The sequence below is a fragment of the Schistocerca nitens genome, chromosome 8 (assembly GCF_023898315.1).
Source record: "Schistocerca nitens isolate TAMUIC-IGC-003100 chromosome 8, iqSchNite1.1, whole genome shotgun sequence".
NCBI lineage: Eukaryota > Metazoa > Arthropoda > Insecta > Orthoptera > Acrididae > Schistocerca > Schistocerca nitens.
In genome coordinates, this window is record NC_064621.1 from 443723098 (window position 1) to 443749660 (window position 26563).

The 26563-nt window shown below is 40.7% G+C and overlaps 1 protein-coding gene across 1 annotated transcript in view; it reads left to right on the forward strand.

Annotated features, from left to right (window-relative positions):
• Positions 1–26563, forward strand: part of LOC126199363 (zinc finger protein 665-like) — a 151463-nt gene that overhangs the window by 33927 nt on the left and 90973 nt on the right. Inside the window, exon 2 of the mRNA XM_049936247.1 lies at positions 9026–9748. Within this exon, the coding sequence (XP_049792204.1) occupies positions 9065–9748 (684 nt within the window). The 5' untranslated portion in view covers positions 9026–9064. The remainder of the gene's footprint in view (positions 1–9025; positions 9749–26563) is intronic.

The following is a 26563-nucleotide window of genomic DNA, read 5'->3' on the forward strand; positions in this document are numbered from 1 at the left end:
CCTATGCACATAGATGATTTCAGACCTGGCCTAGATGCAGTTTTGTGGGAGGAAAGAGGGGCACAAACCCTGCAGACTTTTAAGTCTGTTAAAGGGGCAGAAACCAACTTTCATTGGGGCCAATGGAAAGTGTGCTGTATAGGAAACAAGAAAAAGATGGAAAGGAGCATGACAGGAAATGGAAGAAAATACTACGACCAGCTTGGACACTCTCTGGCCACTAATCCACATGTTGCAGAATGTAAGATCCTGGAGATTAGTTGAAAACTCTACCCAATATTTAGGAGGATGTCTGGCTGTTGAGATTTAGATTTCCCTTAATTGTCCCAGGCAAATGGGTTTCCTTCAAAAGGGCACGGCTGATTTCCTTCCCCCATCCATGACACATTCCGAGCTTGTGCTCCGTATCTAATGACCTCGATGTTGGTGGTGTATTAAACCCAACCTTCCTTCCTTTTTTCTACCCAGTAATCATTTTAAAAGACATCAACCAAAAAGGACATTCAGCAACATAGCTAGCAAACTCATAATGAGCTGCTCCCTTCTTCCTGTTCATATATCTAATAATACTTATCCAACTGAGCTGCTCTCTTCCTCTTGTTCACATATGTAACAATACTTACCCAAATTGTTTGTGAAACCATGTGGCTAACTTCTCAAAATTACACTTTACCTATTATCCACAACAAAGAAATAATACACACATCCAAAAAAGTTTTGCATCACCTCATTTCTGAAAGTTCGGGAACCTGTACAGAAAATTGGAATAGAGATCAACATAAACATGATTTCTGCCCTTTTTTTTCATGAAGACGTCACATTGCATATTGTACAACCATACAGCGAGCGAGACCTTCAGGGATGGTGGTCCAGATTGCGGTACACACCGGTACCTCTAATACCCAGTAGCACGTCCTCTTGTATTGACGCATGCCTGTATTCGTAGTGGCAAACTATCCACAAGTTCATCAAGGCACTGTTGGTCCAGATTGTGACACTCCTTAATGGCTATTGGGCGTAGATCCCTCAGAGTGGTTGGTGAGCCATGTCATCCATAAATTGCCCCTTTCAATCTATCCCAGGCATGTTTGATAGAGTTCATGTCTGGAGAACATGCTGGCCACTCTAGTCTAGTGAAGTGCTTGATGGTGGTGCGAATTGTCTTCCTTGAAGACAATATGCTGCCGAAATTATTGTACTACCAGTCGGAGAATGTCGTTCACGAATCGTACAGCCATTATGGCGTCTTCCATGACCACCAGCGGCATATGTCGGCCCCACATAATTCCAGCCCAAAACAGCAGACAACCTCCACCTTGCTGCACTCGCTGGACAGTGTGTGTAAGGCGTTCAGCCTAACCTGGTTGCCTCCAAACACATCTCCGACGATTGTCTGGTTGAAGGCATATGCGACACTCATCGATGAAGAGAATGGGATGACAATTCTGAGCGGTCCATTCGGCATATTGTTGGGCCCATCTGTACCGCACTGCATGGTGTCTTGGTTGCAAAGATGGATCTCGCCATGGACGTCGGGAGTGAAGTTGCGCATCTTCCAGCCTATTGCATGCAATTTGAGTCATAACATGATGTCCTGTGGCTGCACGAAAAGCATTATTCAAGATGGTGGCATTGCTGTCAGGGTTCCTCTGAGGCATAATCTGTAGGTGGCCTGGTGATCCACTGCAGTAGTAGCCATTAGGTGACCTGAGCGAGGCATGTCATCGACAGTTCCTGTCTCTCTGTATGTCCTCCATGTCCGAACAACATCACTTTGGTTTATTCCGAGACACGTGGAAACTTCCCTTGTTGAGAGCCTTTCCTGGCACAAAGTAACAATGCAGATGCGATCGAACATGTTTTTTTGCTCGCGTATCATGTCATTTCTGGAAACCCAGAATCTACTCTGTAGGAATCAACATGGATTCCGGAAACAGCAATCGTGTGAGACCCAACTCGCTTTATTTGTTCATGAGACCCAGAAAATATTAGATACAGACTCCCAGGTAGATGCCATTTTCCTTGACTTCTGGAAGGCGTTCGATACAGTTCCACACTGTCGCCTGATAAACAAAGTAAGAGCCTATGGAATATCAGACCAGCTGTGTGGCTGGATTGAAGAGTTTTTAGCAAACAGAACACAGCATGTTGTTCTCAATGGAGAAACGTCTACAGACGTTAAAGTAACCTCTGGCGTGCCACAGGGGAGTGTTATGGGACCATTGCTTTTCACAATATATATAAATGACCTAGTAGATAGTGTCTGGAGTTCCATGCGGATTTTCGCAGATGATGCTGTAGTATACAGAGAAGTTGCAGCATTAGAAAATTGCAGCGAAATGCAGGAAGATCTGCAGCAGATAGGCACTTGGTGCAGGGAGTGGCAACTGACCCTTAACACAGACAAATTTATGTATTGCACTTCTGTAAAATATCAGGGAGTATGCATACGGAATGATTTGAAGTGGAATGATCATATAAAATTAATTGTTGGTAAGGCGGGTGCCAGGTTGAGATTCATTGGGAGAGTCCTTAGAAAATGTAGTCCGTCGACAAAGGAGGTGGCTTACATAACACTCGTTCGACCTTTACTGGAGTATTGCTCATCAGTGTGGGATCTGTACCAGGTCGGGTTGACAGAGGAGATAGAGAAGATCCAAAGAAGAACAGCGTGTTTCGTCACAGGGTTATTTGGTAAGCGTGATAGCGTTACGGAGATGTTTAGGAAACTCAAGTGGCAGACTCTGCAAGAGAGGTGCTCTGCATCACGGTGTAGTTTGCTGTCCAGGTTTCGAGAGGGTGCGTTTCTGGATGAGGTATCGAATATATTGCTTCCCTCCTCCTGAGGAGATCATGAATGTAAATTAGAGAGATTCGAGCGCACACAGTGGCTTTCTTGCAGTCGCTCTTCCCATGATCCATACACGACTGGAACAGGAAAGGGAGGTAATGACAGTGGCACGTAAAGTGCCCTCCGCCACACACCATTGGGTGGCTTGCGGAGTATAAATGTAGATGTAGATGTAGATGTGGATTGACTGTCTAGGCGTGGTTGACTACAGTCAACATGAGCCTTGTACCTCCTTCCTGGTGGAATGACTGGAATGGATTGGCTGTCGGACCCCCTCCGTCAAATAGGTGCTGGTCATGCATGGTTGTTTACATTTTAGGGCAGGTTTAGTGACATCTCTGAACAGTCAAAAGTACTGTGTCTGTGATACAATACCCACAGTCAACATCTATCTTCAGTTCTGGGAACCGGGGTGATGCAAAACTTTTTTGATGTATGTACATTCTGCTAATTTGCGACAATACTAATAATACAGATGTCACAGGTGGATAATCAAACTTCACTAAGTTTTGCTGAAGTATGGTTTTGCGATCGGACCTTATGCCATAATTGTTAGTTAGGTCACTTTTTAGTGCAATGGGAGTCACTGTACCAATGTGGCTAGTGCTGGAAAGGTCTCCAAAATACAAAGTAAATGTTCTATCTGAACCATGAACCTTATAATGCTTGTGTTATTCAACTAACTTTTTGAAGCACACACGCAAGTACCTTTACTCAACTAGTGACAGCTAATTCCCTAACCTCATGCATTTATATTGCAGTCCACACTGATTCATCTATCAAAATTAGAGTTAATGCAATGACAGAAATTCTTAAGCAAAAGTGCAGACACACAAAGTGGTCACAACCTGTACAGTTTCTTAGGCTCCGTGTGATAAAAAAGGCACCTCTCCCCTCCCATCCCCTCCCCTACCCATCTCCCCTCTCCCCTGCCCCCTCTCCCCTCCCCTCCCCTTTCCCTCCCCTCCACTCTCCCCTCCCTTCCTATCCACTCCCCTCCACTCTCCCCTCCCTTCCTCTCCCCTCTCCTCACTCTCCCCTCTCCTCACTCTCCCCTCTCTTCACTCTCCCCTCTCCTCACTCTCCCTCTCTCCTCACTCTCCCCCTCTCCTCACTCTCCCCCTCTCCTCACTCTCCCCCTCTCCTCACTCTCCCCCTCTCCTCACTCTCCCACTCTCCCGCCTCTCCCCACTCTCCCGCCTCTCCCCACTCTCCCGCCTCTCCCCACTCTCCCCACTCTCCCACCTCTCCCCACTCTCCCGCCTCTCCCCACTCTCCCGCCTCTCCCCACTCTCCCGCCTCTCCCCACTCTCCCCCCTCTCCTCACTCTCCCCCCTCTCCCCCCTCTCCTCACTATCCCCCCTCTCTCCTCACGCTCCTCACTATCCCCCCTCTCTCCTCACGCTCCTCACTATCCCCCCTCTCTCCTCACGCTCCTCACTATCCCCCCTCTCCCCACTCTCCCCCTCTCCCCACTGTCCCCCCTCTCCCCCTCTCCCATCCCCATCCCCATCCCCATCCTCTCCACTCCGTCTCCCCTCCCCACCCTCTCCACTCCCCTCCCCTCCCCCTCTATCCCCCCCTCTCCCACTCCCACCCCCTCTCCCTCTACGAGGTGCATTCAAGTTCTAAGCCCTCCGATTTTTTTTCTCCGGACTGGAAAGAGATAGAAACATGCGCATTGTTTTAAAATGAGGCCGCGTTCATTGTTAATACGTCCCAGAGATGGCAGCACCGTACGGCTGATGGAATTTTACCACCAGCGGCGAGAATGATAACTGTTTTAAATACTTAAAATAGCGACGTTTTCCTTACTTGAACAGCGTGCAATCATTCGTTTTCTGAATTTGCGTGGTGTGAAACCAACTGAAATTCGACAGTTGAAGGAGACATGTGGTGATGGAGTTATGGATGTGTCGAAAGTGCGTTCGTGTGTGCGACAGTTTAATGAAGGCAGAACATCGTGTGACAACAAACCGAAACAACCTCGGGCTCGCACAAGCCGGTCTGACGACATGATCGAGAAAGTGGAGAGAATTGTTTTGGGGGATCGCCGAATGACTGTTGAACAGATCACCTCCAGAGTTGGCATTTCTGTGGGTTCTGTGCACACAATCCTGCATGACTACCTGAAAATGCGAAAAGTGTCATCCAGGTGGGTGCCACGAATGCTGACGGACGACCACATAGCTGCCCGTGTGGCATGTTGCCAAGCAATGTTGACGCGCAACGACAGCATGAATGGGACTTTCTTTTCGTTGGTTGTGACAATGGATGAGATGTGGATGCCATTTTTCAATCCAGAAACAAAGCGCCAGTCAGCTCAATGGAGGCACACAGATTCACTGCCACCAAAAAAATTTCGGATAACCGCCAGTGCTGAAAAAATGATGGTGTCCATGTTCTGGGACAGCGAGGGCGTAATCCTTACCCATTGTGTTCCAAAGGGCACTACGGTAACAGGTGCATCCTACGAAAATGTTTCAAAGAACAAATTGCTTCCTGCACTGCAACAAAAATGTCCGGGAAGGGCTGCGCGTGTGCTGTTTCACCAAGACAACGCACCCGCACATCGAGCTAACATTACGCAACAGTTTCTTCGTGATAACAACTTTGAAGTGATTCCTCATGTTCCCTACTCACCTGACCTGGCTCCTAGTGACTTTTGGCTTTTTCCAACAATGAAAGACACTCTCGGTGGCCGCACATTCATCAGCCGTGCTGCTATTGCCTCAGCGATTTTCCAGTGGTCAAAACAGACTCCTAAAGAAGCCTTCGCCGCTGCCATGGAATTTGCGTCAGCATTGTGAAAAATGTGTACATATGCAGGGCGATTATGTCGAGAAGTAACGCCAGTTTCATCGATTTCGGGTGAGTATTTAATTAGAAAAAAAATCGGAGGCGTTAGAACTTGAATGCACCTCTTATCCTCCCCTCTCCCACCCCCACCCTGCTCTCTGCTCTCCTCTTTACTCTTTGCAGTTCCACTCTTCTGTTTCCCCCTCTTAGTACTCCATCACACCATAGTGCACCACACGCATTACCTCCATGCCAGAGCAAGTTCACCTATGCCACATTCCAGCCCTTGTGTGAGACTTCTTCCTCTCAGTTGTCAGCTACCCTCCCCCTTTCTCACCAGCATTACGTCCCCTCAATTACTCCGTTACAGTCGAGACTTTTTCCACTAGTTATTATACAAATTCCATAATACCTGAAATGTCCAGCAGTCAACATTCAAAATGCACATTGCTAAAGCCTCGCAACTGTCTTGCTAAGCCAACACTGATAAGCGAGTGAATGATCAGTGTAAATATCTCTTCTACCAAACATTGTGTTTACTGGACATGAGGGACAAATAGCAAAAATACATTATCACGCAGTAATTTGTTTTGCTTATGATTTGCTGTTTGCAACTGCTACAGATAAACGTCAACAAGTAGACGAATTGAGAGAGCAAGTTTGCAAGTGGGCTTGAAAAACCATTGCATTATCTTTAAAATAACATAGAACTAACACACTGAAAAGAAAATAGTACAAATAACAGTGAAATTGTGTAACCATTTAATATATTTTTGTTTTTAGGGCAGTTGAAAATGTCTGGGTAGACAGCAAAAGAACGAAATGGAATATGAGCTACATAAGGCTCTTAAATAATGCTTCTGATGGGCTTGTAAAGGGAAGTGTATAATTAACATGTATTATCAGTTGTAGCTTTTGGTGATGTGATATAGATTTTTCATGTGTAAACCATTAAAAGAGTTGTTCAGTAACAGGGGGGATCATATAAAATGGAGGAGGGGTCTGGCTTTAGTGGAAGATGCAGTTACAGCCATGCAGTAGTTGTGGTCTTCAGTCTGAAGACTAGTTTGATACAGCTCTCCATCTAGTATATATTGTACAAGCCTTTTCATCTCTACATAGCTACTGCAACCTACATCCATTTGATCTTGCTTAGTGTGTTCAACCTTTGGTTTCCTCCAAAATTATAACCCATCATGCTTCCTTTGATTTCCAAATGGATGATTCCTTGGATGTCCCAGCATATGTCTATAACCTTTAGTTACATTGTACCATAAATTTGTTTTTTCGCCAATGCAGTTTCTTGCCATTGCCAGTGTGCATTTTTAACCTGTCTACTTCGGGCATCATCAGTTATTTTTTTGCCCAGGTAGAAAGACTCCTCTACTACTCATAGTGTCTGATTTCCCAATCTGATTGTATTGGCCTGACCTGATTTAATTCATTTGTATTCCATTATCTTGATTTTAGTTTTGTTGATATTCATCTTATAACCTATTTTCAAGACGCTGTCCCTCCTGTTCAACTACTATTCCAAGACATTTGCTATCCCCGACAGTATTATATCATCAGCAAACAGCAAATTTTTTCATTTCCTATCCCTGAACCTAAATTCTCTTTCCAAATTTCTTCTTGGTTTCCTTAACTGCTTGCTCAGTTTACAGACTGAATGACATCAAATGTGAGCTACACCCCTGCCTTGCTCCCCTCTCACCTACTGCTTCCCTTTTATGCCCATTGACCCTTATAACTGCAATATGGTTTCCATAGAAGTTGAGATAACTTTTCACTCTTTGCATTTCTCTCAGGCTACTTTTAGAATTTCAAAGGGTGTATTCCAATCATCATTGTCAAAAGCTTTCTCTAAATTTATAAATACTATCAATGTAGGTTTGTCTTTCTTTCACTGATATCTTTGATAAGCCATGGGATCACTGTGGCCTCATGTGTTTCTACATTTCTTCAGAACTGAAGTTGATGTTCTTTGACTTCTGCTTCTACCAATTTTTCCATTCTTCTGTAAATAATCTATGTCCATATTTTGCAAGTGATGTGTATTAAACTTTTAGTTTGATAATATTGACACCTGTCAGTACCTGCCCTTTTTTGGAAAAGGAATCATTACATTCTCCATGATGTCTAAGGATATTCTGCAGTCTGATTTATCTTGCACACAAGGTGAAATAGTTTTGTCATGGGTGGCTTTTTCAAGGATCTCAATAATGCTGAGGGAAATGTCACCCACTCTAGGAGACTTATTAGGGCTGTAATGAAAATAAAATGGAGGTGGGTAGGATATGTAGCCAGATGAACTCTTAAGAGGTAAAAAAAAATATTGAAATAATGATCAAGATGGACACATGTCATTAAAGTTATGTGGGGTAGATGCATGTAGCTAAAGATAGCAATGCTTGAAAAAGTGTAGTGGTGGTTTTATCCAGCAGCATCAAATAGCTTGTGGCGGTGGTATTGTCACCACTTACTGTACCACAAGAACCCCTATATATGCAATACTGGCCATGTCATTGGCGAGTTGCTATCCACATTGAAAATTGCCAAATACAGCAGTTCCTACTGGAGAATTGATGTGTTGAATAAGATAAGCGCAATTTTATTTGTCTGAGTGACTGTTGTGCATAAAAGATGACTGTGAAACCTATCTGTCATCTCAATAGCAAATTCCATTCTTCAGGTAATCCTTAAGGTAAAAATCAAATTTAATCTGAAATCACCATAAAATAAGCCATCTTTGAACTGTTTGTAAATGTTTGTATTCAGGCTAAGATTGCTTTCAGTGTAGCATTGAAGTGTATTAACCCCGGAAGCTAAGAAGATAATGGAAAAGGGTGATAAAATGCAAAACAGCAGTAATGGGATGTAACAGGCAGTTCAGAATTTAGGATGCAAGATTTATTTGCACTTTTTTAAAATTCTGCTTCACTGATTGTAATTGCTATGATATTGGACATTTCCGTTACTTAAAATTATAATAAACTTTCTCAGTGAAAAATATGGCAGTATGCATAATAACCTTAAGCTACCTTTAGTATTATAGGTATGGTGATCAATGCCTTACTCTTACGTCCTCTCTCTCTCTGTCTGTTGACCATTTGTATCCTGAACTTCATCTTGAATTTTCTTTCCAGCCTTTCAATTTTTTGTGTGTCCAGTTTGCTTTTTATTTTCAACAGCTGGAGGGGGATCTGGATCGTAAGGCAATATTGATGAAGCTACTCCAGTTGCCCTTTTGTGTAACAGTTTTATAATATTTCTGATTTCTTTTACTCATTTGTGGTGTTCAGGTTATTTAAATGTCAGGTAACGTACTCATCTTCAAATATAGTTCATTTATATATATTCTGTTTGGTGTTACAGGCTGTGCTGAGAAACCCGGTTTCGGAGGTGGTATGACAGATGATGGATGACGACACAAGATCACAAGAACTGTTGGACAGTGTTGACATCTCACAGTTACGACCTGATGGGAAACTTAATACATCAGTTGCACCACCTTCCCTCAAGGTTGATGAAGATGGATGTGCAGTTATTGCACCACCTGTTACACAGTATGTCAACATACACAGGTTGGCTGAACCTTCTCTTGGTGCTGTTGGGGGTAAGGGGGGAACAGGCGGTGGTGTCCCTTCGGACTGCGGGCCTACTGGCCTTGACCTGGTTCCTCATCATGTTGTGCATAATGGACTTGTGGTTGACATGATGGTACCGGGAAGTGCTGGTGAATTTGTGGCACATGGTGCAGCTGGCTACCTTCCTCCTGTGGGTGACCATTATGATGAAGATGTCTTACTGACGGAAGATGATCGTCGCCTTGCAGCAGCCCTCGTTGCTGTACAGATTGCTCAGCAGCAGAAGCATCATGGAAATGTGGGCAGCAGTCATCATGGTTTGCCTCACCCCCAGGAATTAGGCCTAGTTACTGTTAATGGTGCCCTGCCGTGCCTTACTAAGGTTCCTGATCATCATAATGGAAGCAGCGTACCTATGTCACCAGACCGTGCTGCTGTAGTTCAAGGGTACATACAGACAGCAGGTGTAGTTGTTGATGATGACCAGGAGCACCAACTATTGACTGAACAGGTATGTTCTTTAAAAATAGTTAGATTTCTATTATGAGATCAGTGTGGTAATCAGGCTTCCTCGTATTGGTTGGAAGTAAGAAATTGTATGCAAATTCTGTTTAATTTATTTAAACATTCTGTTGTAAAACATCTATTTGTTAACAAAACATACGAATGTGGTGTAGACCCTCATGACTGTTGTATGGGAACTGAACCAAGGAACAAAACAGAAATGTATCTTTTTTTGTTCTGCTGTACTGTACTGTAAAATAATGGCTTGAACTGTTTACATTTCTGCACAGAGTGTGTAAGATCGCAAGACTTAAAAGAGAGGAAGCCACAGCACGGTAGTATTGTCACTCTGGTATTGCTATTTTTGCACTTAGTACAGCATTCATCTAGCATCTAGTGATTTCTACACTGTATCGTTTTGTGATATTCTGTGATACATTGCAGACGCTGCTAGCCTTACCAATAAATTAATGAAAAAAATCATCCCCATGGTCCGTGAACTTTTCATACACTTAAACACTTTGATTATCGCTTGATTGTTAAGTACATAATGCCATACAATATACATTTGTTCACAATCAGAAACTGTACAATATACAAATCTGTAAAATTATTCTGTTTTTCTTGATTTGAGAAAAATATTTTAATTAAATCATTTACTAATACTCATTTTAGTAGGAAGCAGGATAGACATAGAAATAGTCTGAATAGAAGGCTAGCACTGATGTCATTAATTTGAAGATATACACTTTCACAGTTTTATGTAAGCACTCAATTACATATAATTTCTTTTTCTTAATTGGTGTTGTGGTCTTCAGCAATCTTCTGTAGCACCAAATTTGTAAAGCTTCTATTCTCATCTTTCTGATTATTGCCCAAATTTCACTTTTGCATAACACTTATAATTGTATTTGTTGTTAACAAATTTCCTTTTTTCAGAAGCACTTGTCTTGCTATTGTCTGTGTGCAGTTGATATCCTCTCTACTTCAACCATCATCACATATTTTTCTACCCAAATAGCAATACTCAGCTAATACTTTTAATGTCTTGTTACTTATTGTAATTCCTTCCACTTCACTTGATTTTATTCAAGTACATATTGTACTTTTGTTGATATTCATCTTATAACTTGTTTAAGACACCATCTTTTCTGTTCATTTGCTCTTCCACATCCTTTGCCATCTCTGACAGAATTACAATGCCATCGGCAAACCTCAGAGTTTTTGTTGATTCTTCCTGAACTTTAATTCCCTTTCGAAATTTGTATCTCATTATTTCTTCTTTATCTACTTAAATATTCTCTTCAAGTTCATTTCCCTTGTATAGCACTTCTATTCCTTCCATCATTCAGCCTTCCCTTCTGTGCCTTGTACTAGCTTGCCACCTAAGCACTTAATATTCATACAGTGATTCCTTTGTTCTTAATTTTTTTTCCAGGTGGCATCTATCTTTCTGACAGGTATGCATGCTTCTGCAGCATTGGATTTCCCATTTAGTCATTTCTGATTTTGCCATTTTGCACTTCCTATAATTTTTTAGACATTTCTTTTCCCTTTCCCTCTTCACTTTCTGGGTTTTTGTATTTTCCCCTTTCACCTATTAAAATCAGTATGTCATATGTTACCTAAGATTTCTATTGTGCCTTGTCTCTCTGCCTAATTGTTCCACTGCTGATTCCACTATACCATTTCTTAAAGCTACCCATTCATCTTCTGTAATATTTATCTCGCCTGCCTCAGTCAGTACGTTCAATTCTTATTACAATATTAAAATGATGAACAGCTGACACTAGTCCAAAATTAATGGTTGCAATGTGGTGCATTGTCCCATTAGTGTTACAGGAGGACAGTGTATTGCCCATAGTCTCAGCACCAAAGCCAGCAAAGGTGGCTACAATATTATAAAATCTCGTGATATGGGCACATGTCTGACATTCGTGATTGTCTCTTCCAAATGCCCATGCAAGACATAAACAAAATGGTGCTTGCTGGCATTCTGCATGAATTATGAATCAAAAAAGTGTGAAATACACAATCTCCCATCACTGCAGCCCACATTGCTCCATCTGGATTGTTTGAAGCTTATACTCACTGCTTCTTGTTGTTTCTGTCATCAGTGGTAGGTTTGGTTTCATACAGTTCTCCAAAGCCATCAGTTGCTATGAATTCCTTTCCTTTCAGTGTAACTGCTGCAATATGCATAATCAACAAACTGCCCTACTTACTCATTTCTATTATCTGTTTCATAATGATTGATATGTAATGTGTAGCTCTACTACTGAACACATAGCTTGAAGATTACCATAGGTGTGCTGCATTTCACCAAAACTGCAGAAATGTCTAGTTTCATTTAGTACGTGAATACTAAATTTTACTTGGGAACAAGTCACCAGATGCTGAAGTATTTGCAAGAAAACACACTTTTTCAAGCATTTTTTATGAGTATCAAATCTGAATAGTCACAGATGCCAAGCTCTACTTTCACACTCTCCTTTGCACAGTTTAAAGATACAAAAATTAGCCGGTGGATTTACATTGTTTTTTTTTTTTCCTAATTAATTTCATCTTAATGCTGATAAATGCAAAATACTGGGATTGAGATTAACATCACAGCTGTTTTGATGGAGAAAAAAAACCTGTAAAGTGTGAAAAGTTTGAACTTGTGTTGTTTTTGTTTATTATTAACAATGAGTAATCTGTGAACTAGAGTTGGTGGCCAATAAATATCTTCGGGAGGCGAAACACATGTACTGCTTCTGGTAGACCCACATAAACGTAACAGTGATACACTTCCTAGCTTTCGTATCTGATAGCCCTTCCTTGCAGAGGAGTCTGGGGTAGGTTGGGGAAGGTTAAAAGGAAGGAAAGATCACTTGGACCCAAATTCATCACTCCCCTTGCATTAACAAGACCAGTCACAGAACCTGTTGGCAGTAGATTGTCTGAACTCGGCGAGGTTGCTGGTTGAGACACACTCATCCCTTGTATCTCGCTGTAAGTACCTGAAATGCACTAACCTGCATCTTTCATATAATGATGTCCCTTCTGCATAGTGAAAGCACTGGTCGTGGATTTGCAGACTCGGAATCTGGATGACTAGCTGTAATGGTGTAGAACGATGTGAAGTCTGACAGTGGTAAAAAGTAAAATAAAGTCGTATGGCATGAATGGCTGGGAGACTCTGAAGGACAGGTTCAGCCGGTAAAGTGGAAAGATTTTCCCTATCCATCATGCCCACAGGCACTTTTACTTCATGAGGTGTGATTGCTTTCTACTGAGTATATCTGGCAAGTGTGGGCACCAGTTACCTGTTATAAATCTTGCTTTTAGAAATTGTTCTGGTGCTCCAGCAACTCAGTCCCATCGCCGTGTATGAACTTGCTTTTATTCTGGCAAGTGACTGTACTGGGTGCGTGTGTAGTGTAATGTCATGTTTGTTTTGGAGATTATGAGAGGAAGGGAGAGGGTGAAACCCAGTGCCAGAACATGGCCTCCTATTCTCGGAAGACCACCAAAGGGGCTACCGAGCTTAATGTCTCCATACGATGGATGGATCACCATCAACAGTGTCACACGCCCTTCACTTCATGCGACAGTGTGGAGAGGTTTGGAATTGGATCCAGGACATTTGGCACAAAGACTGGCGATAACGGACTCCATGCCACCACCCTTCCTGACCCCTATACCGTAAAGACATAGGGGAAAATGTTAATAATGTGTGGCACACCTGGATAGTCACCCACACAAGTACTGGCCACGCCCGACAGTGCTTAGTTTCAGTGATCTGACGGGAACTGGTGTATCCACCTTGACACGGCTATTGCAAGTTAGTGGTCAAATAATAGCATGCATGTTTTTTGAAGGTATGCAATTTTTAATTCTAGTAGTTTCCTTTGTGGTGGTTTACAAGACATCACATATGGTGAAACAGAAGGATTTTTCTTAGTGGTGCACTTCAGCTGCTGTCTGCACTTGGTTTTCACCATGTTGAATCTGCCAGTTACCTGTTATAAATCTTGCTGATGAACAGTCACCTTTTAGAAATTGTTCTGGTGGTGCAGCTGCTCAGTCCCACCTCCGTGTACGAACTTGCTTTTCTTCTGTAGTTCGCTCCTTGTTGGGTGATGATGAAATGTTAGATTATGACTATACTTCTAGCTACTAAGTGAACTTTGAACTGTCATTTGCACATATCTGTATTTAAACAGGATTGCCACAAGTTCTGGAAATCAGAGAATTTCGAATGTGTCAGGGAAATCAGTGAAATGTCAGGCAGATTTGAAAGAAAAAAAAGAAAAAAACTGGAAAAATTTCGTTTTTGTCCCAGTAGATGAAATGGTTTGTTTACAGAGGTGTCATGCATCGTCGCTGGCTGGGCACAGCTGAGAATGTGCGCTGCTTCCCTTCTTCCTTGTTTTCTCCCATTCCTACCATTACTCTCAGCTTGCTGTCAGTGCTGCTACTGCTTCTTGCTGCTAGCCTAGAAGCTGCCAACAAAAGGCAGGGAGGCATGAGGAGTGGTTTGTTTGGATCTGATTCTCAAAGATTGTTGACACAGTGGCTGGAGACGGTGGTCATGGGTGCATGAGTTGTGTGTGAGTGATTGTGTGAATGTGTGTGTGCTGTCATTTACTGAAAAAGGCTATGGCTGAAAATTTAGTTGTGAAAATGTGTTTGTCTTTTCTACAGGCCTGTCTGTGGCTCATCGATCATCATCATCATCATCATCATCATCATCAAAGTTGAGTTGCTACCTATCCTCATTAGTTCTGTTTGACAGAGTATTTGCACAGTTATCTGTTCCATGGATTGATCACTGTGGTCTCACTTCATCAACATGGTGCAACATGTGAACAGCTGGCCACATGAGTGGATTTCCACGACGGCCCAAAAACGCAGGCCATTTCTGCTGGTATCTCTTAACATATCGGACCTGCCGATTTGAAGCCCATCGTTTCCCACTAATGTGCAGGCCCTGATCATTGGATATAGCCTCAGTGATATGCCTGCAGGCCGATCTGTTTGGGTGTGCCATGATGTGGTGCCTTTTCTTGGTTTATCCATGGACCGAGGACTGAGGTGCTCTTCGGCAGGCCCAAGGCCATGGGTGATGGATTTCAGGAATTGCAGCTCTCTCACCCCAAGTACATTGTTCAGTGCAGCATTTTACAGACATTTTATTTATTGTTGTATATTGTGGCACTTCAAAAGTAGTTTACATAGGCCCTACTAGAAAGTATGGACGATAAGAAGAAGAAAATTTTTACAGTTGCTGGCAGTTTGTATGCTGTGTACTGATATATTTCTGTACCTGTAAGACCAAACAATGGAAAATCCAGGATAGAATATTAAAATATTATGAAAAGGAAAGATGCTGTTGCTACACGCCATATAGTGGAGATGCTGAGTCGCAGATAGGTAAAAAAAAAAAAAGAAGCCTTTACAATTAAAGCTTTCGGACGTTAAGGCCTTCGTCAACAATAGATGACACACACACACACACACACACACACACACACACACACACACACACACAAAACTCGTACGCACTACTGCAGTCTCAGGCAACCAACTGGTTTCGTTTGCCTGAGACTGCAGTAGTGAGTGCGAGTTGCATTTGCGAGTGTGTGTGTGTGTGTGTGTGTGTGTGTGTGTGTGTGTGTGTGTGTGTGTGTGTCATCTATTGTTGACGAAGGCCTTAATAAAACATATATATATATCATTTGGTTTGCTTCCTCCATCTAAAAGCTTTAATTGTAAGAGTCTTTACGTTGTGCCTATTTGCGACTCAGCATCTCCACTATATGGTGAGTAGCAACTTTCCTTTTCATAATATTGTACTTGTAAAGCAATAGAGATAACACAGTGGGTAATAATCGACAATAATGAACATAATAGAACCAGCATTTTATTGGTGGTCACTTATAGTGCTGGTTTACACAACTCTTGCCTGGGTTATACACTTCTTTTAAGAGGCCTACTTTTTTCTGAGGTTATTTCTGAAATCAGTGAAGGTATTTTAAATCTGTTGTTCAACTCTGATGAAATGTGTATTTTTGTCATGAGATGTGTTTCATTTTATTGAAATAAAATAACAACAGTGGCCTTAATAAAACATATATATCATTTGGTTTGCTTTCTCCATCTAAAAACAGTTCATTACAAATCTTGTTGATGTTAATACTTAAGATTTTTGCTCACACAGGAAGGAAAACAGAAGTCCTTAGATTTTTTGTCACCTTACTTCTTTACTTACCCTTGAGACCTCAAAATTTGCCAGGGAAAAATGCTAAAACTTATCTGGAAATCGGGGAAATATCAGGGAATTTGACTTGTGGAAACTTGTGGCAACCCTGTTAAAGTATTCACTTCTCACCCTGACATATTTCAGTAATTATAACTTAAAGTAATTTAATTAGACATCAAACATTAACACCTACTGATACAGATCGCCTGACCCCTATGTCATCAGAGTTATCTTTAACATAAAAGTTATTCATTTGTTTTTGTCTCCCTGTTGACATTGTCAGCAGTCCTCTTACTCTGTTCAGTCTGTGATACTGCCAGCTTGGAGTGCCGAAGCATACTTATAGCCTTGTTGTAGCAAGTGATCGTCGCACAACGCATGACAGCTTGACACTACACTTGTCACGGGGCGTGCACCTTCTGTACAAACATGATTGGGGCACACAGTACCTGCTACTTTCGTATATAATATTTAACAAATATCCATTATCATGATCATCTTTAGCTGGTACGAATATTGATAGTGGACCAGGGTATTTGATAAAACGCCCTGTTACACTACATATCCCCATGCTCAAGAGAAAGATGTGCATAATTGTTTATTCATATGCATCAAAATTTTCATTTTCTCAACAGGTATGTCATTTATACATATCATCAGTGACTATTACTCCAGCTCACATTTAACAATATTTGAGAAAACCTGCTTTGTTCAATATAACTATCGTGTATCATATTTAAACAGTATACTATGTCACGACTCTTTTTACAAAGGGCGTACACTCGTTTCTTTTAAAATAACTGAAACTTCTCTCTGTGGGTGGGTATTGTTTGTTTCCTTGGTCTGTTATCTCAATAAAGAGACTGATTTGCTTTAAGTTATGTGAGATTTTAACTCTTTTTATGAAACAGTTCGCTTATACATAGCCGGGTGCTGTGGCTGAGCGGTTCTAGGCGCTTCGGTCTGGAACCGCGCTGCTGCTATGGTCGCAAGTTTGAATCCTGCTTAGAGCATAGATGTGTGTGATGTCCTTAGGTTAGTTAGTTTTAAGTATTTCTAAGTCTAAGGGACTGATGATGACCTCAGATCGTAAGTCCCATAGTGCTTAGAGCCATTTGAACCTTATACATAAATGTACCTAACCCACTCCATAGACCAGTCTCTCTCATGAATCTGTCTATCCGTCTCCCATTTCTATTTTTCCTGATGTGAGTAAACTTTATATTATAAACAAATCACACAGCATTTATCTACTTATTTTCTACTTATCTCCTTACCTCAGTTTGAAGAGGTTTCTTGACTTAATACTAGACTGTACCCAGATGTCAACCTGTGTTGCTCCTCAGCTTATATCTTATTTTTCTTTTTACTCTACTTTCTTCCAGTTATTAAAGCGAATCCACATACTTATAATATTTTATAGACTAATACCCAGGCCTACCTATTTATTCAGTCACACTTTATACATTAATTAACTCTTTATTAACAATATTACTAATTAGTATATGTGAGATAATACTATCTTGTGCTCTTAACCAATCTGTATTCTTGAAAAATTTTATATGAGAACTTATTTTATACCAGTTTGCTGATATATGTATGCTTTCATACGTCAGTAATATCCAGTTTTCCTAGTTATGAATTTTATTTTCCCTTTCTGTACTCTGTCTTAAAGAAATCAAGTTTTCTTTTATTACGTCAATGCATCTGCTGTTCAAACAAATGGCGCTTCATTCATCGTTCACGTGTGTTTACATCTCACTTTCGATGCAACTGTTGCATCGTACCTGGCTATCGCCCCAGAGAATGTCTGACATGCCTAAACATCACCACACTCGAATGTTTGTCATATTGTCATGGCCTCATGTCTCATGTTTGCAGATCAGTCTCGGCAGTCCTGTGAAAACAGGTCGAAACTTATCAGAAATGAGAATGGTTGCAATTGGGGACTTTTGCTTGTGGAAAGAGGAAAAGATATAATAATACCACCTAAAGGAGAAAAAGGGAAGGAAGCTAGGAATGGATTTGTGGAACTTTAAGAATAAAACAAGATAGATCCCAAAGACAGATTCCTGTCTCACCCTCCACTCCAAAACAACCCTGCCTTGTTTATTGTTGTTGTTGTTGTTGTTGTTGTTGTGGTCATCAGTCCAGAGACTGGTTTGATGCAGCTCTCCATGCTGCTCTATCCTGTGCAAGCTTCTTCATCTCCCAGTACCTACTGCAACCTACATCCTTCTGAATCTGCTTAGTGTATTCATCTCGTGGTCTCCCTCTACGATTTTTACCCTCCATGCTGCCCTCCAATGCTAAATTTGTGATCCCCTGATGCCTCAGAACATGTCCTACCAAGTGGTCCCTTCTTCTTGTCAAGTTGTGCCACAAATTTCTCTTCTCCCCAATTCTATTCAATACCTCCTCATTAGTTATGTGATCTACCCATCTAACCTTCAGCATTCTTCTGTAGCACCAGATTTTGAAAGCTTGTATTCTCTTCTTGTCCAAACTATTTATCATCCATGTTTCACTTCCATACATGGCTACACTCCATACAAATACTTTCAGAAACGACTTCCTGTCACTTAAATCTATACTCGATGTTAACAAATTTCTCTTCTTCAGAAACGCTTTCCTTGCCATTGCCAGTCTACATTTTATATCCTCTCTACTTCGACCATCATCAGTTATTTTGCTCCCCAAATAGCAAAACTCCTTTATTACTTTAAGTGTCTCATATCCTAATCTAATTCCCTCAGCATCACCCGACTTAATTTGACTACATTCCATTATCCTAATCTGGCTTTTGTTGATGTTCATCTTATATCCTCCTTTCAAGACACTGTCCATTCCGTTCAACTGCTCTTCCAAGTCCTTTGCTGTCTCTGACAGAATTACAATGTCATCGGCGAACTTCAAAGTTTTTATTTCTTCTCCATGGATTTTAATACCTACTCCGAATTTTCCTTTTGTTTCCTTTACTGCTTGCTCAATATACAGATTGAACAACATCGGGGAGAGGCTACAACCCTGTCTCACTCCCTTCCCAACCACTGCTTCCATTTCATGCCCCTCGACTCTTATAACTGCCATCTGCTTTCTGTACAAATTGTAAATAGCCTTTTGGCCCCTGTATTTTACCCCTGCCACCTTCAGAATTTGAAAGAGAGTATTCCAGTCAACATTGTCAAAAGCTTTCCCTAAGTCTACAAATTCTTGAAACGTAGGTTTACCTTTCCTTAATCTATCTTCTAAGATAAGTCGTAGGGTCAGTATTGCCTCACATGTTCCTACATTTCTACAGAATCCAAACTGATCATCCCACAGAGGTCGACTTCTCCTAGTTTTTCCATTCATCTCTAAAGAATTCGCATTAGTGTTTTGCTGCTGTGACTTATTAAACTGATAGTTCGGTAATTTTCGCCCCTGTCAACACCTGCTTTCTTTGGGATTTGAAATATTATATTCTTTTTGAAGTCTGAGGGTGTTTTGCCTGTCTCATACATCTTGCTCACCAGATGGCAGAGTTTTGTCAGGGCTGGCTCTCCCAAGGCTGTCAGTAGTTCTAATGGAACTACTCCCAGGGCCTTGTTTCGACTTAGATCTATCAGTGCTCTGTCAAACTCTTCACGCAGTATCATATCTCCCATTTCATCTTCATCTACATCCTCTATTGTCCTCAAGTACATCACCCTTGTATAGACCCTCTATACAGGGTGTTACAAAAAGGTACGGCCAAACTTTCAGGAAACATTCCTCACACACAAAGAAAGAAAATATGTTATGTGGACATGTGTCCGGAAACACTTACTTTCCATGTTAGAGCTCATTTTATTACTTCTCTTCGAATCACATTAATCATGGAATGGAAACACACAGCAACAGAACGTACCAGCATGACTTCAAACACTTTGTTACAGGAAATGTTCAAAATGTCCTCCGTTAGCAAGGATACATGCATCCACCCTCCGTCGCATGGAATCCCTGATGCGCTGATGCAGCCCTGGAGAATGGCGTATTGTATCACAGCCGTCCACAATACGAGCACGAAGAGTCTCTACATTTGGTAACGGGGTTGTGTAGACAAGAGCTTTCAAATTCCCCCATAAATGAAAGTCAAGAGGGTTGAGGTCAGGAGAGTGTGGAGGCCATGGAATTGGTCTGTCTCTACCAATCCATTGGTCACCGAATCTGTTGTTGAGAAGCGTACGAACACTTCGACTGAAATGTGCAGGAGCTCCATTGTGTATGAACCACATGTTGTGTCGTACTTGTAAAGGCACATGTTCTAGCAGCACAGGTAGAGTATCCCATATGAAATCATGGCGGGTGAATCGAGGAAGTACAGTACATACTGACAAAACTAAAATGAGCTCTAACTTGGAAATTAAGCATTTCCGGACACATGTCCACATAACATCTTTTCTTTATTTGTGTGTGAGGAATGTTTCCTGAAAGTTTGGCCGTACCTTTTTGTAACACCCTGTAAACACCTTCCACCTTTCTGCTTTCACTTCTTCGCTTAGAACTGGGTTTCCATCTGAACTGTTGATATTCATACAAGTGGTTCTCTTTTCTCCAAAGGTCTCTTTAATTTTCCTGTAGGCAGTTTATTATGTGACCAAAAAGCCAGAGGATGAAGAGTCTTAAAATGCCCTACTGTATGACACTTTTTGGCTTCACCATACAGGCCCCGAAAATTGTATGTTTGGAGAGATTGATCTAACAACACATGTTAAAAATAGTTCGTAATTCGTGAATTGTAAACTATTATTGTCACAAGTCCTTCTACTGCCCTCATTATTACACCATACTGTTACATTTTCTTTCAGAGAGTGATCTCTATCTGGTATTTTGTAATATTTTATGTATATTTAATTATATGGAAACAACTTGACAAATTATTTGCATCTCTATAATTGCATAGAGATGTTGTTGCTGTTCCCAGAATGAGATTTCACTCTGCAGCAGAGTGTGCACTGATATGAAACTTCCTGGCAGATTAAAACTGTGTGCCAGACTGAGACTCGAACTCGGGACCTTCGCCTTTCGCAGGCAAGTGCTCTACCATCTGAGCTATCCAAGCATGACTCATGCCCCATCCTCACAGCTATACTTCTGCCAGTATCTTGTCTCCTACCTTCCAAGCTCTCCTGCGAACCTTGCAGAACTAGCACTCCTGAAAGAAAGGATATTGCGGAGACATGGCTTCTGTAAAGTTTGGAAGGTAGGAGATGAGATACTGACAGAAGTAAAGCTGTGAGGATGGGGCGTGAGTTGTGCTTGGGTAGCTCAGATGGTAGAGCACTTGCCCGCGAAAGGCAAAGGTCCCGAGTTCGAGTGTCGGTCCGGCACACAGTTTTAATCTGCCAGGCAGTTTCGTTGTTGCAATTGCTCAGTGCAAATATTATTACACAATAAACTCATTTAACATTTGATCAAATGCTATTGATAGTGCTACATGGCTTGTTTAATAGATCTAATAATAAAGGCAACCTTTTATTGTGTTCACGGTATTACTCTGCTTCTAATAAAGTAGCAGTTTATAAGTCTTTAGCATATCAACGTTGTATAGTCCTTTTTCTTGACCGTTATTTGGATTGATCAAGTGAACAGATTTTGGATGAGATATGCTACTCTTTTGAAAGGTGTACTGTAGTGAGGAAAAATCGTGTTTTTCTTTCTTCACATTAGAACTGTGGGGTACGTCTTACACTATTGTCAGTGTGACAGCATTTTGAATCCAACTTTTTCTTTTCCACAATGACTGAGTGACTGTATACATGTAAGTAAATAAAAAAAGTACCAAATAAGGAAAATTGATCTGCATTAACCCTATGCCTTTTATGATTTCACTAATCAGTACACATCTTACTAATAAATATGTTACATCTGCTAATTGTAATATGCATGACATTTTCCTGCATACTGTACCACCATACTTCACACTTCCAGCAAACAGTAATTCATATGATATGTTGAGACACACAGGTCCATAGCTTAAAGCTCCTTTCACATATTCGTTGGTGTTCACACGCGTATTACTATAAACCTTAAACCCAATACGTTTATGACTATCTCTTTCTCATAAGACTACTTTCTTATGTGGTGAAGACAAAACTCAGTTTCTCAAAAAATTCTGTATAAATCCCAATATTAGTAGTAGTTTGTCTACTCTATAGTGTTTTCTTAGTTTCTCCTAACATATCCCATATATTTTGAAATTTGTGTTGATTGTTTGCAGTATTATCCACAGAATTGGTCTTGCTAGTACTTGATTCAATGGGTCCTGTACTTTCTGTTCAATGAACGCTTGCAATTTCTCTTCCAGACTAGTTAGGTAGATTCTGGGCTCAATATCCTATCTTGCTCTAATGATTCTACTCTCTTATATGTGTTTGAAATCTCGTGTACAGAATTATGATTTTGATTCACTTCTTTGAAATATTCCTGAAACTCTTGACAAATTACACTATGTACCTCTGGGGGTAGATTTATCATTAACACATTAACTTTACTTTCTAATTCTGTTAGTTTGTTATCCTGTTTTGCAACCCTAGACAAATTTGGTCTGAATAATTTTTGTCTATTTAATTAGAAATGTTTTCCTCTGCATTCTCTCATTTTCATCCAGCTTACTGCTAATAGTATTTTCAACCGTCTCCATTAGTATTTTATTTTTGTCCATTAATTTCGCACCGAGCGAGGTGGCGCAGTGGTAGGACACTGGACTCGCATTCGGGAGGACGACGGTTCAATCCCGCATCTGGCCATCCTGATTTAGGTTTTCCATGATTTCCCTAGATCGCTCTAGGCAAATGCCGGGATGGTTCCTTTGAAAGGTCACCGCCGACTTCCTTCCCCATCTTTCCCCAATCCGAGATTGTGCTCCGTCTCTAATGACCTCGCTGTCGATGGGACGTTTAACACCAATATCCTCCTCCTCCATTAATTTCGCAAATAATGATGTTGTATCAACTTTCTCTGCCTCTGCGGTCATCTTACAAGTTAACACTGGCATAAACTTACACACTGTAGTTAACAATAGATTCAACCCTCAATATAATATCACTATGTCCAGTTGGTTACATGCAACAGTTAAGATTTGACATCTGTTTGATTGTAGGTGACTGCCAATGAAACCACCGTTGAACTAGGAACAGTGCTTCGCAAAGTCTCGGAGTCAGTGGCTGCAAGATGAGTGCCGATGTGTTGTCCACTGGCTGCAGTCATGTTAGTTATCTTCCTTGCCAACCCTGCCATAATCTCTTACACGTTGCAATCTTTGCCAGTCTCACTTTGTACTTACAGTGCAAGCACGTCATCATATTATGTTGCTGGGTGTTTGGTATTCCAGCAGTAAATGATTCTTTCTTCATGAAAATTGTTCATTCACAAGTTTGAGTAATGTTCTTCAACTCAGTCTGGATAGTACTGTCATCAAAAACTTGAGACTAACTTATGCATTCAACTCATGAAGATCAGTTGTTGATTATTAGTTGTCAAGGGCAACAAATTAATGCTTCTTAATATCTTTTCAAAATTCTTGAAATTTTTTATTTTATTTTATTTTGTAAATAGTGATCTTCCCATAATCATTGCTTAGTTTCACTGGTTGATCGCCACATACAGTTAAAAGGGGGGGGGGGGGGTTCATAGTGGCGTACTTCAGCAGGGTGTTTACAGGATGTGAAAGTAATGAAAAAGTTATGAAAATGAACAGGTGGTCATGAAAGTGATGAAAAGGTAATGAAATTGATTGGGTGATCATGAATTTTGTTTTGGCATCCTTGAGGAGCAGTTACAGATGGAGAAATTTGGAGGTGTGGCTTTGTTTATTTATATATGGTGAAAACACCTAGTGGAAATGACGTACAGTGCTGCCATCTAATGTGTTTCTGGAGGATTATTAGTTAGAACAGTTGTTTCTTTAATTCTGCCCAATCCCACTTCTGTTTAAATCTCTCTAACCTGCGTCTTTTTGGAAAGAGATTTTCTTGGAGGTTTTTGATTGTTAATATAAAACTATTGTAATTTTAATATTGTAATTTTAATTTTGACCTTAGTGCCAGTGGCATTTCATGTGTAACACTCATGAAAGTGGAAAGAGAGATTCTGTTTTGGTTCACCCACTAGTTTCAAGGCAGCAAAACAATTTGCCTTTTGCTGCAGTAAAACAGTGTCAGCACAGCCACAAGTTTCTGCTGAACAGAATTGGAACGGCTTTAACCAATTACTATCACTTGCTCAATCTACAACCTCTAGAGCTTCAGTTGAAGAGAGTTCCAAAACAAACTTATTAAAACACTTTTTAGTTACTGATGAGATAGTACAAACTGAAAGCATGTGGTCTATGAATAAAGTCATGTCTCATTCATCAGTAAGAAGTTCTGAAAACACAACGGACGTATCCCAAATTATGTATCCTGGCAGCATGATTGAAAATATATGGCACTCACTCACTTCATATAGTGATTGGAGCTTTGAAAACAGTTCGTAATAAAAGTGATTGGAATGTTTGTGTATTTCTTAGGGTGATCTGGTACTCTGTGAAGGATTTTCCTTCAAGGAGGGCAGCCCTCTCAAATATCACTGCGTTTTCCAAGTTTCCTCTAAAACCTTGTTCTATAAGATGGACTGGAAATATTGAAGCTGTGAAAATAGCACTTGAACTTATTTCACATTTGAAGAAGTATGTGCTGAAGTACATTACAGACCAGCTGAAAGTAGAAACTTTGAAAAAATTAAAAATTACTAGAAGATAAATTTCTTTGTGCAGAACTCAAGTTTCTTATATCATTGTTGTTCAGTTTTATGTACATCCTTGCTTTTCAGTTCATAAAGAAAACTGTTAAGGAAATTGTGACAAATTCTAACACATTGCTTGCTATTGATGTTACCAAAGCACGTAGTCATAAAACAACTCCTGGTGCCACTGCTGCTAGCAAGAACTACTTGGAAAAGAATATCCTTATTTCTAGAAATGAGTGCACAGGTATTTTGCAAAGTCTGTACCAAAAAATTGCTGAGAAGAATCAAAAAACAGAAACTCCAGGTAGGAATGTCAATAATGGTTGCGTTTCATTGGCAGGACACTTAGAAGATGCAACAAGTCCACTAAAGAGACAGCTTACACTACACTTGTTCGTCCTCTGTTAGAATATTGCTGCGCGTTGTGGGATCCTTACCAGGTGGGATTGACGGAGGACATCAAAAGGGTGCAAAAAAGGGCAGCTCGTTTTGTATTATCACGTAATAGGGGAGAGAGTGTGGCAGATATGATACGCGAGTTGGGATGGAAGTCATTAAAGCAAAGATGTTTTTTGTCGCGGCGAGATCTATTTATGAAATTTCAGTCACCGACTTTCTCTTCCGAATGCGAAAATATTTTGTTGAGTCCAACCTACATAGGTAGGAATGATCATAAAAATAAAATAAGAGAAATTAGAGCTCGAACAGAAAGGTTTAGGTGTTCGTTTTTCCCGTGCACTGTTCGGGAGTGGAATGGTAGAGAGATAGTATGATTGTGGTTCGATGAACCCTCTGCCAAGCACTTAAATGTGAATTGCAGAGTAATCATGTAGATGAAGATGTAGATGTAGGAAAAGATAGATCTCTATTTTTTTCTACATTGTTAATTGCTGAGAAGAATCCTTTGAAATTAAAGATAGTCAAAGGTGGATCATGTTTAGCATCTGAAGTGAAGCAGAGCTCCAGTTTGAGAAATTCTTGAGTGACAATTGCAGTGGAGAAATTTGTGGAAAAAAAAAACCACCACATGACTCCATCAACAGATGACATAGTTAAGAGAGAATTCATTAAATTTTGTGAGTATTCTGAGAAACAACTGAAACAGTTCAATCCTAAGGAGGACCAGCTTGATAACTTCCTGAAGAATTTTCTGCAAAGTGCAGACCATGACTTCATTAAATTTGTGCAGAATCTGTTATGCATGTGTCATGGAAATGCTGCAGTTGAAAGAGGCTTTTCTGTTAACACAGAAGTTTTAGTTGAAAACATAGGAGAAGATAGAATTGTTGGCAGAAAAAGTGTTTACAATACCGTACAATCATTAGGTGGCTTACTTAATAGCGAGAAACAACTGAATGTGGACATAACAAAATCAGTGATATTAGTTGGGAAGAGTGCATCACTACAAAGAGTAGAAGCCTTAAAAAAGAAGAAGAAAAATGAAGTGGCCAGTCTTAAAAGAAGAACAGTTCAAGAAATAAGAGCTCAAAAATAAAGAATGAATGATTATTGAGAAGGCGAAAGAAGAAGCTGAAGCTGTAGATGTTGAATTTCAATTTTAGCTAACGTAGCAACAAAAATAATCACTTTTTGACAATGTAATGTAATTGGATGGACAAAAAAATCTGGTCACCAAGTTGCGGCAGGAGAAAGCGCGTGCGCGCAAAAACACACACACACACACACACACACACACACACACACACACACACACACACAAAATACTTATGCTTGCTTTCGGACCCAGTGGCTCCTTCTTCCAGAAGAAGGGTTGAAGGGATAGGAACAGGGGTGAAGGGAAAGGTACTGAAGAGCTTTAGAAAAAGC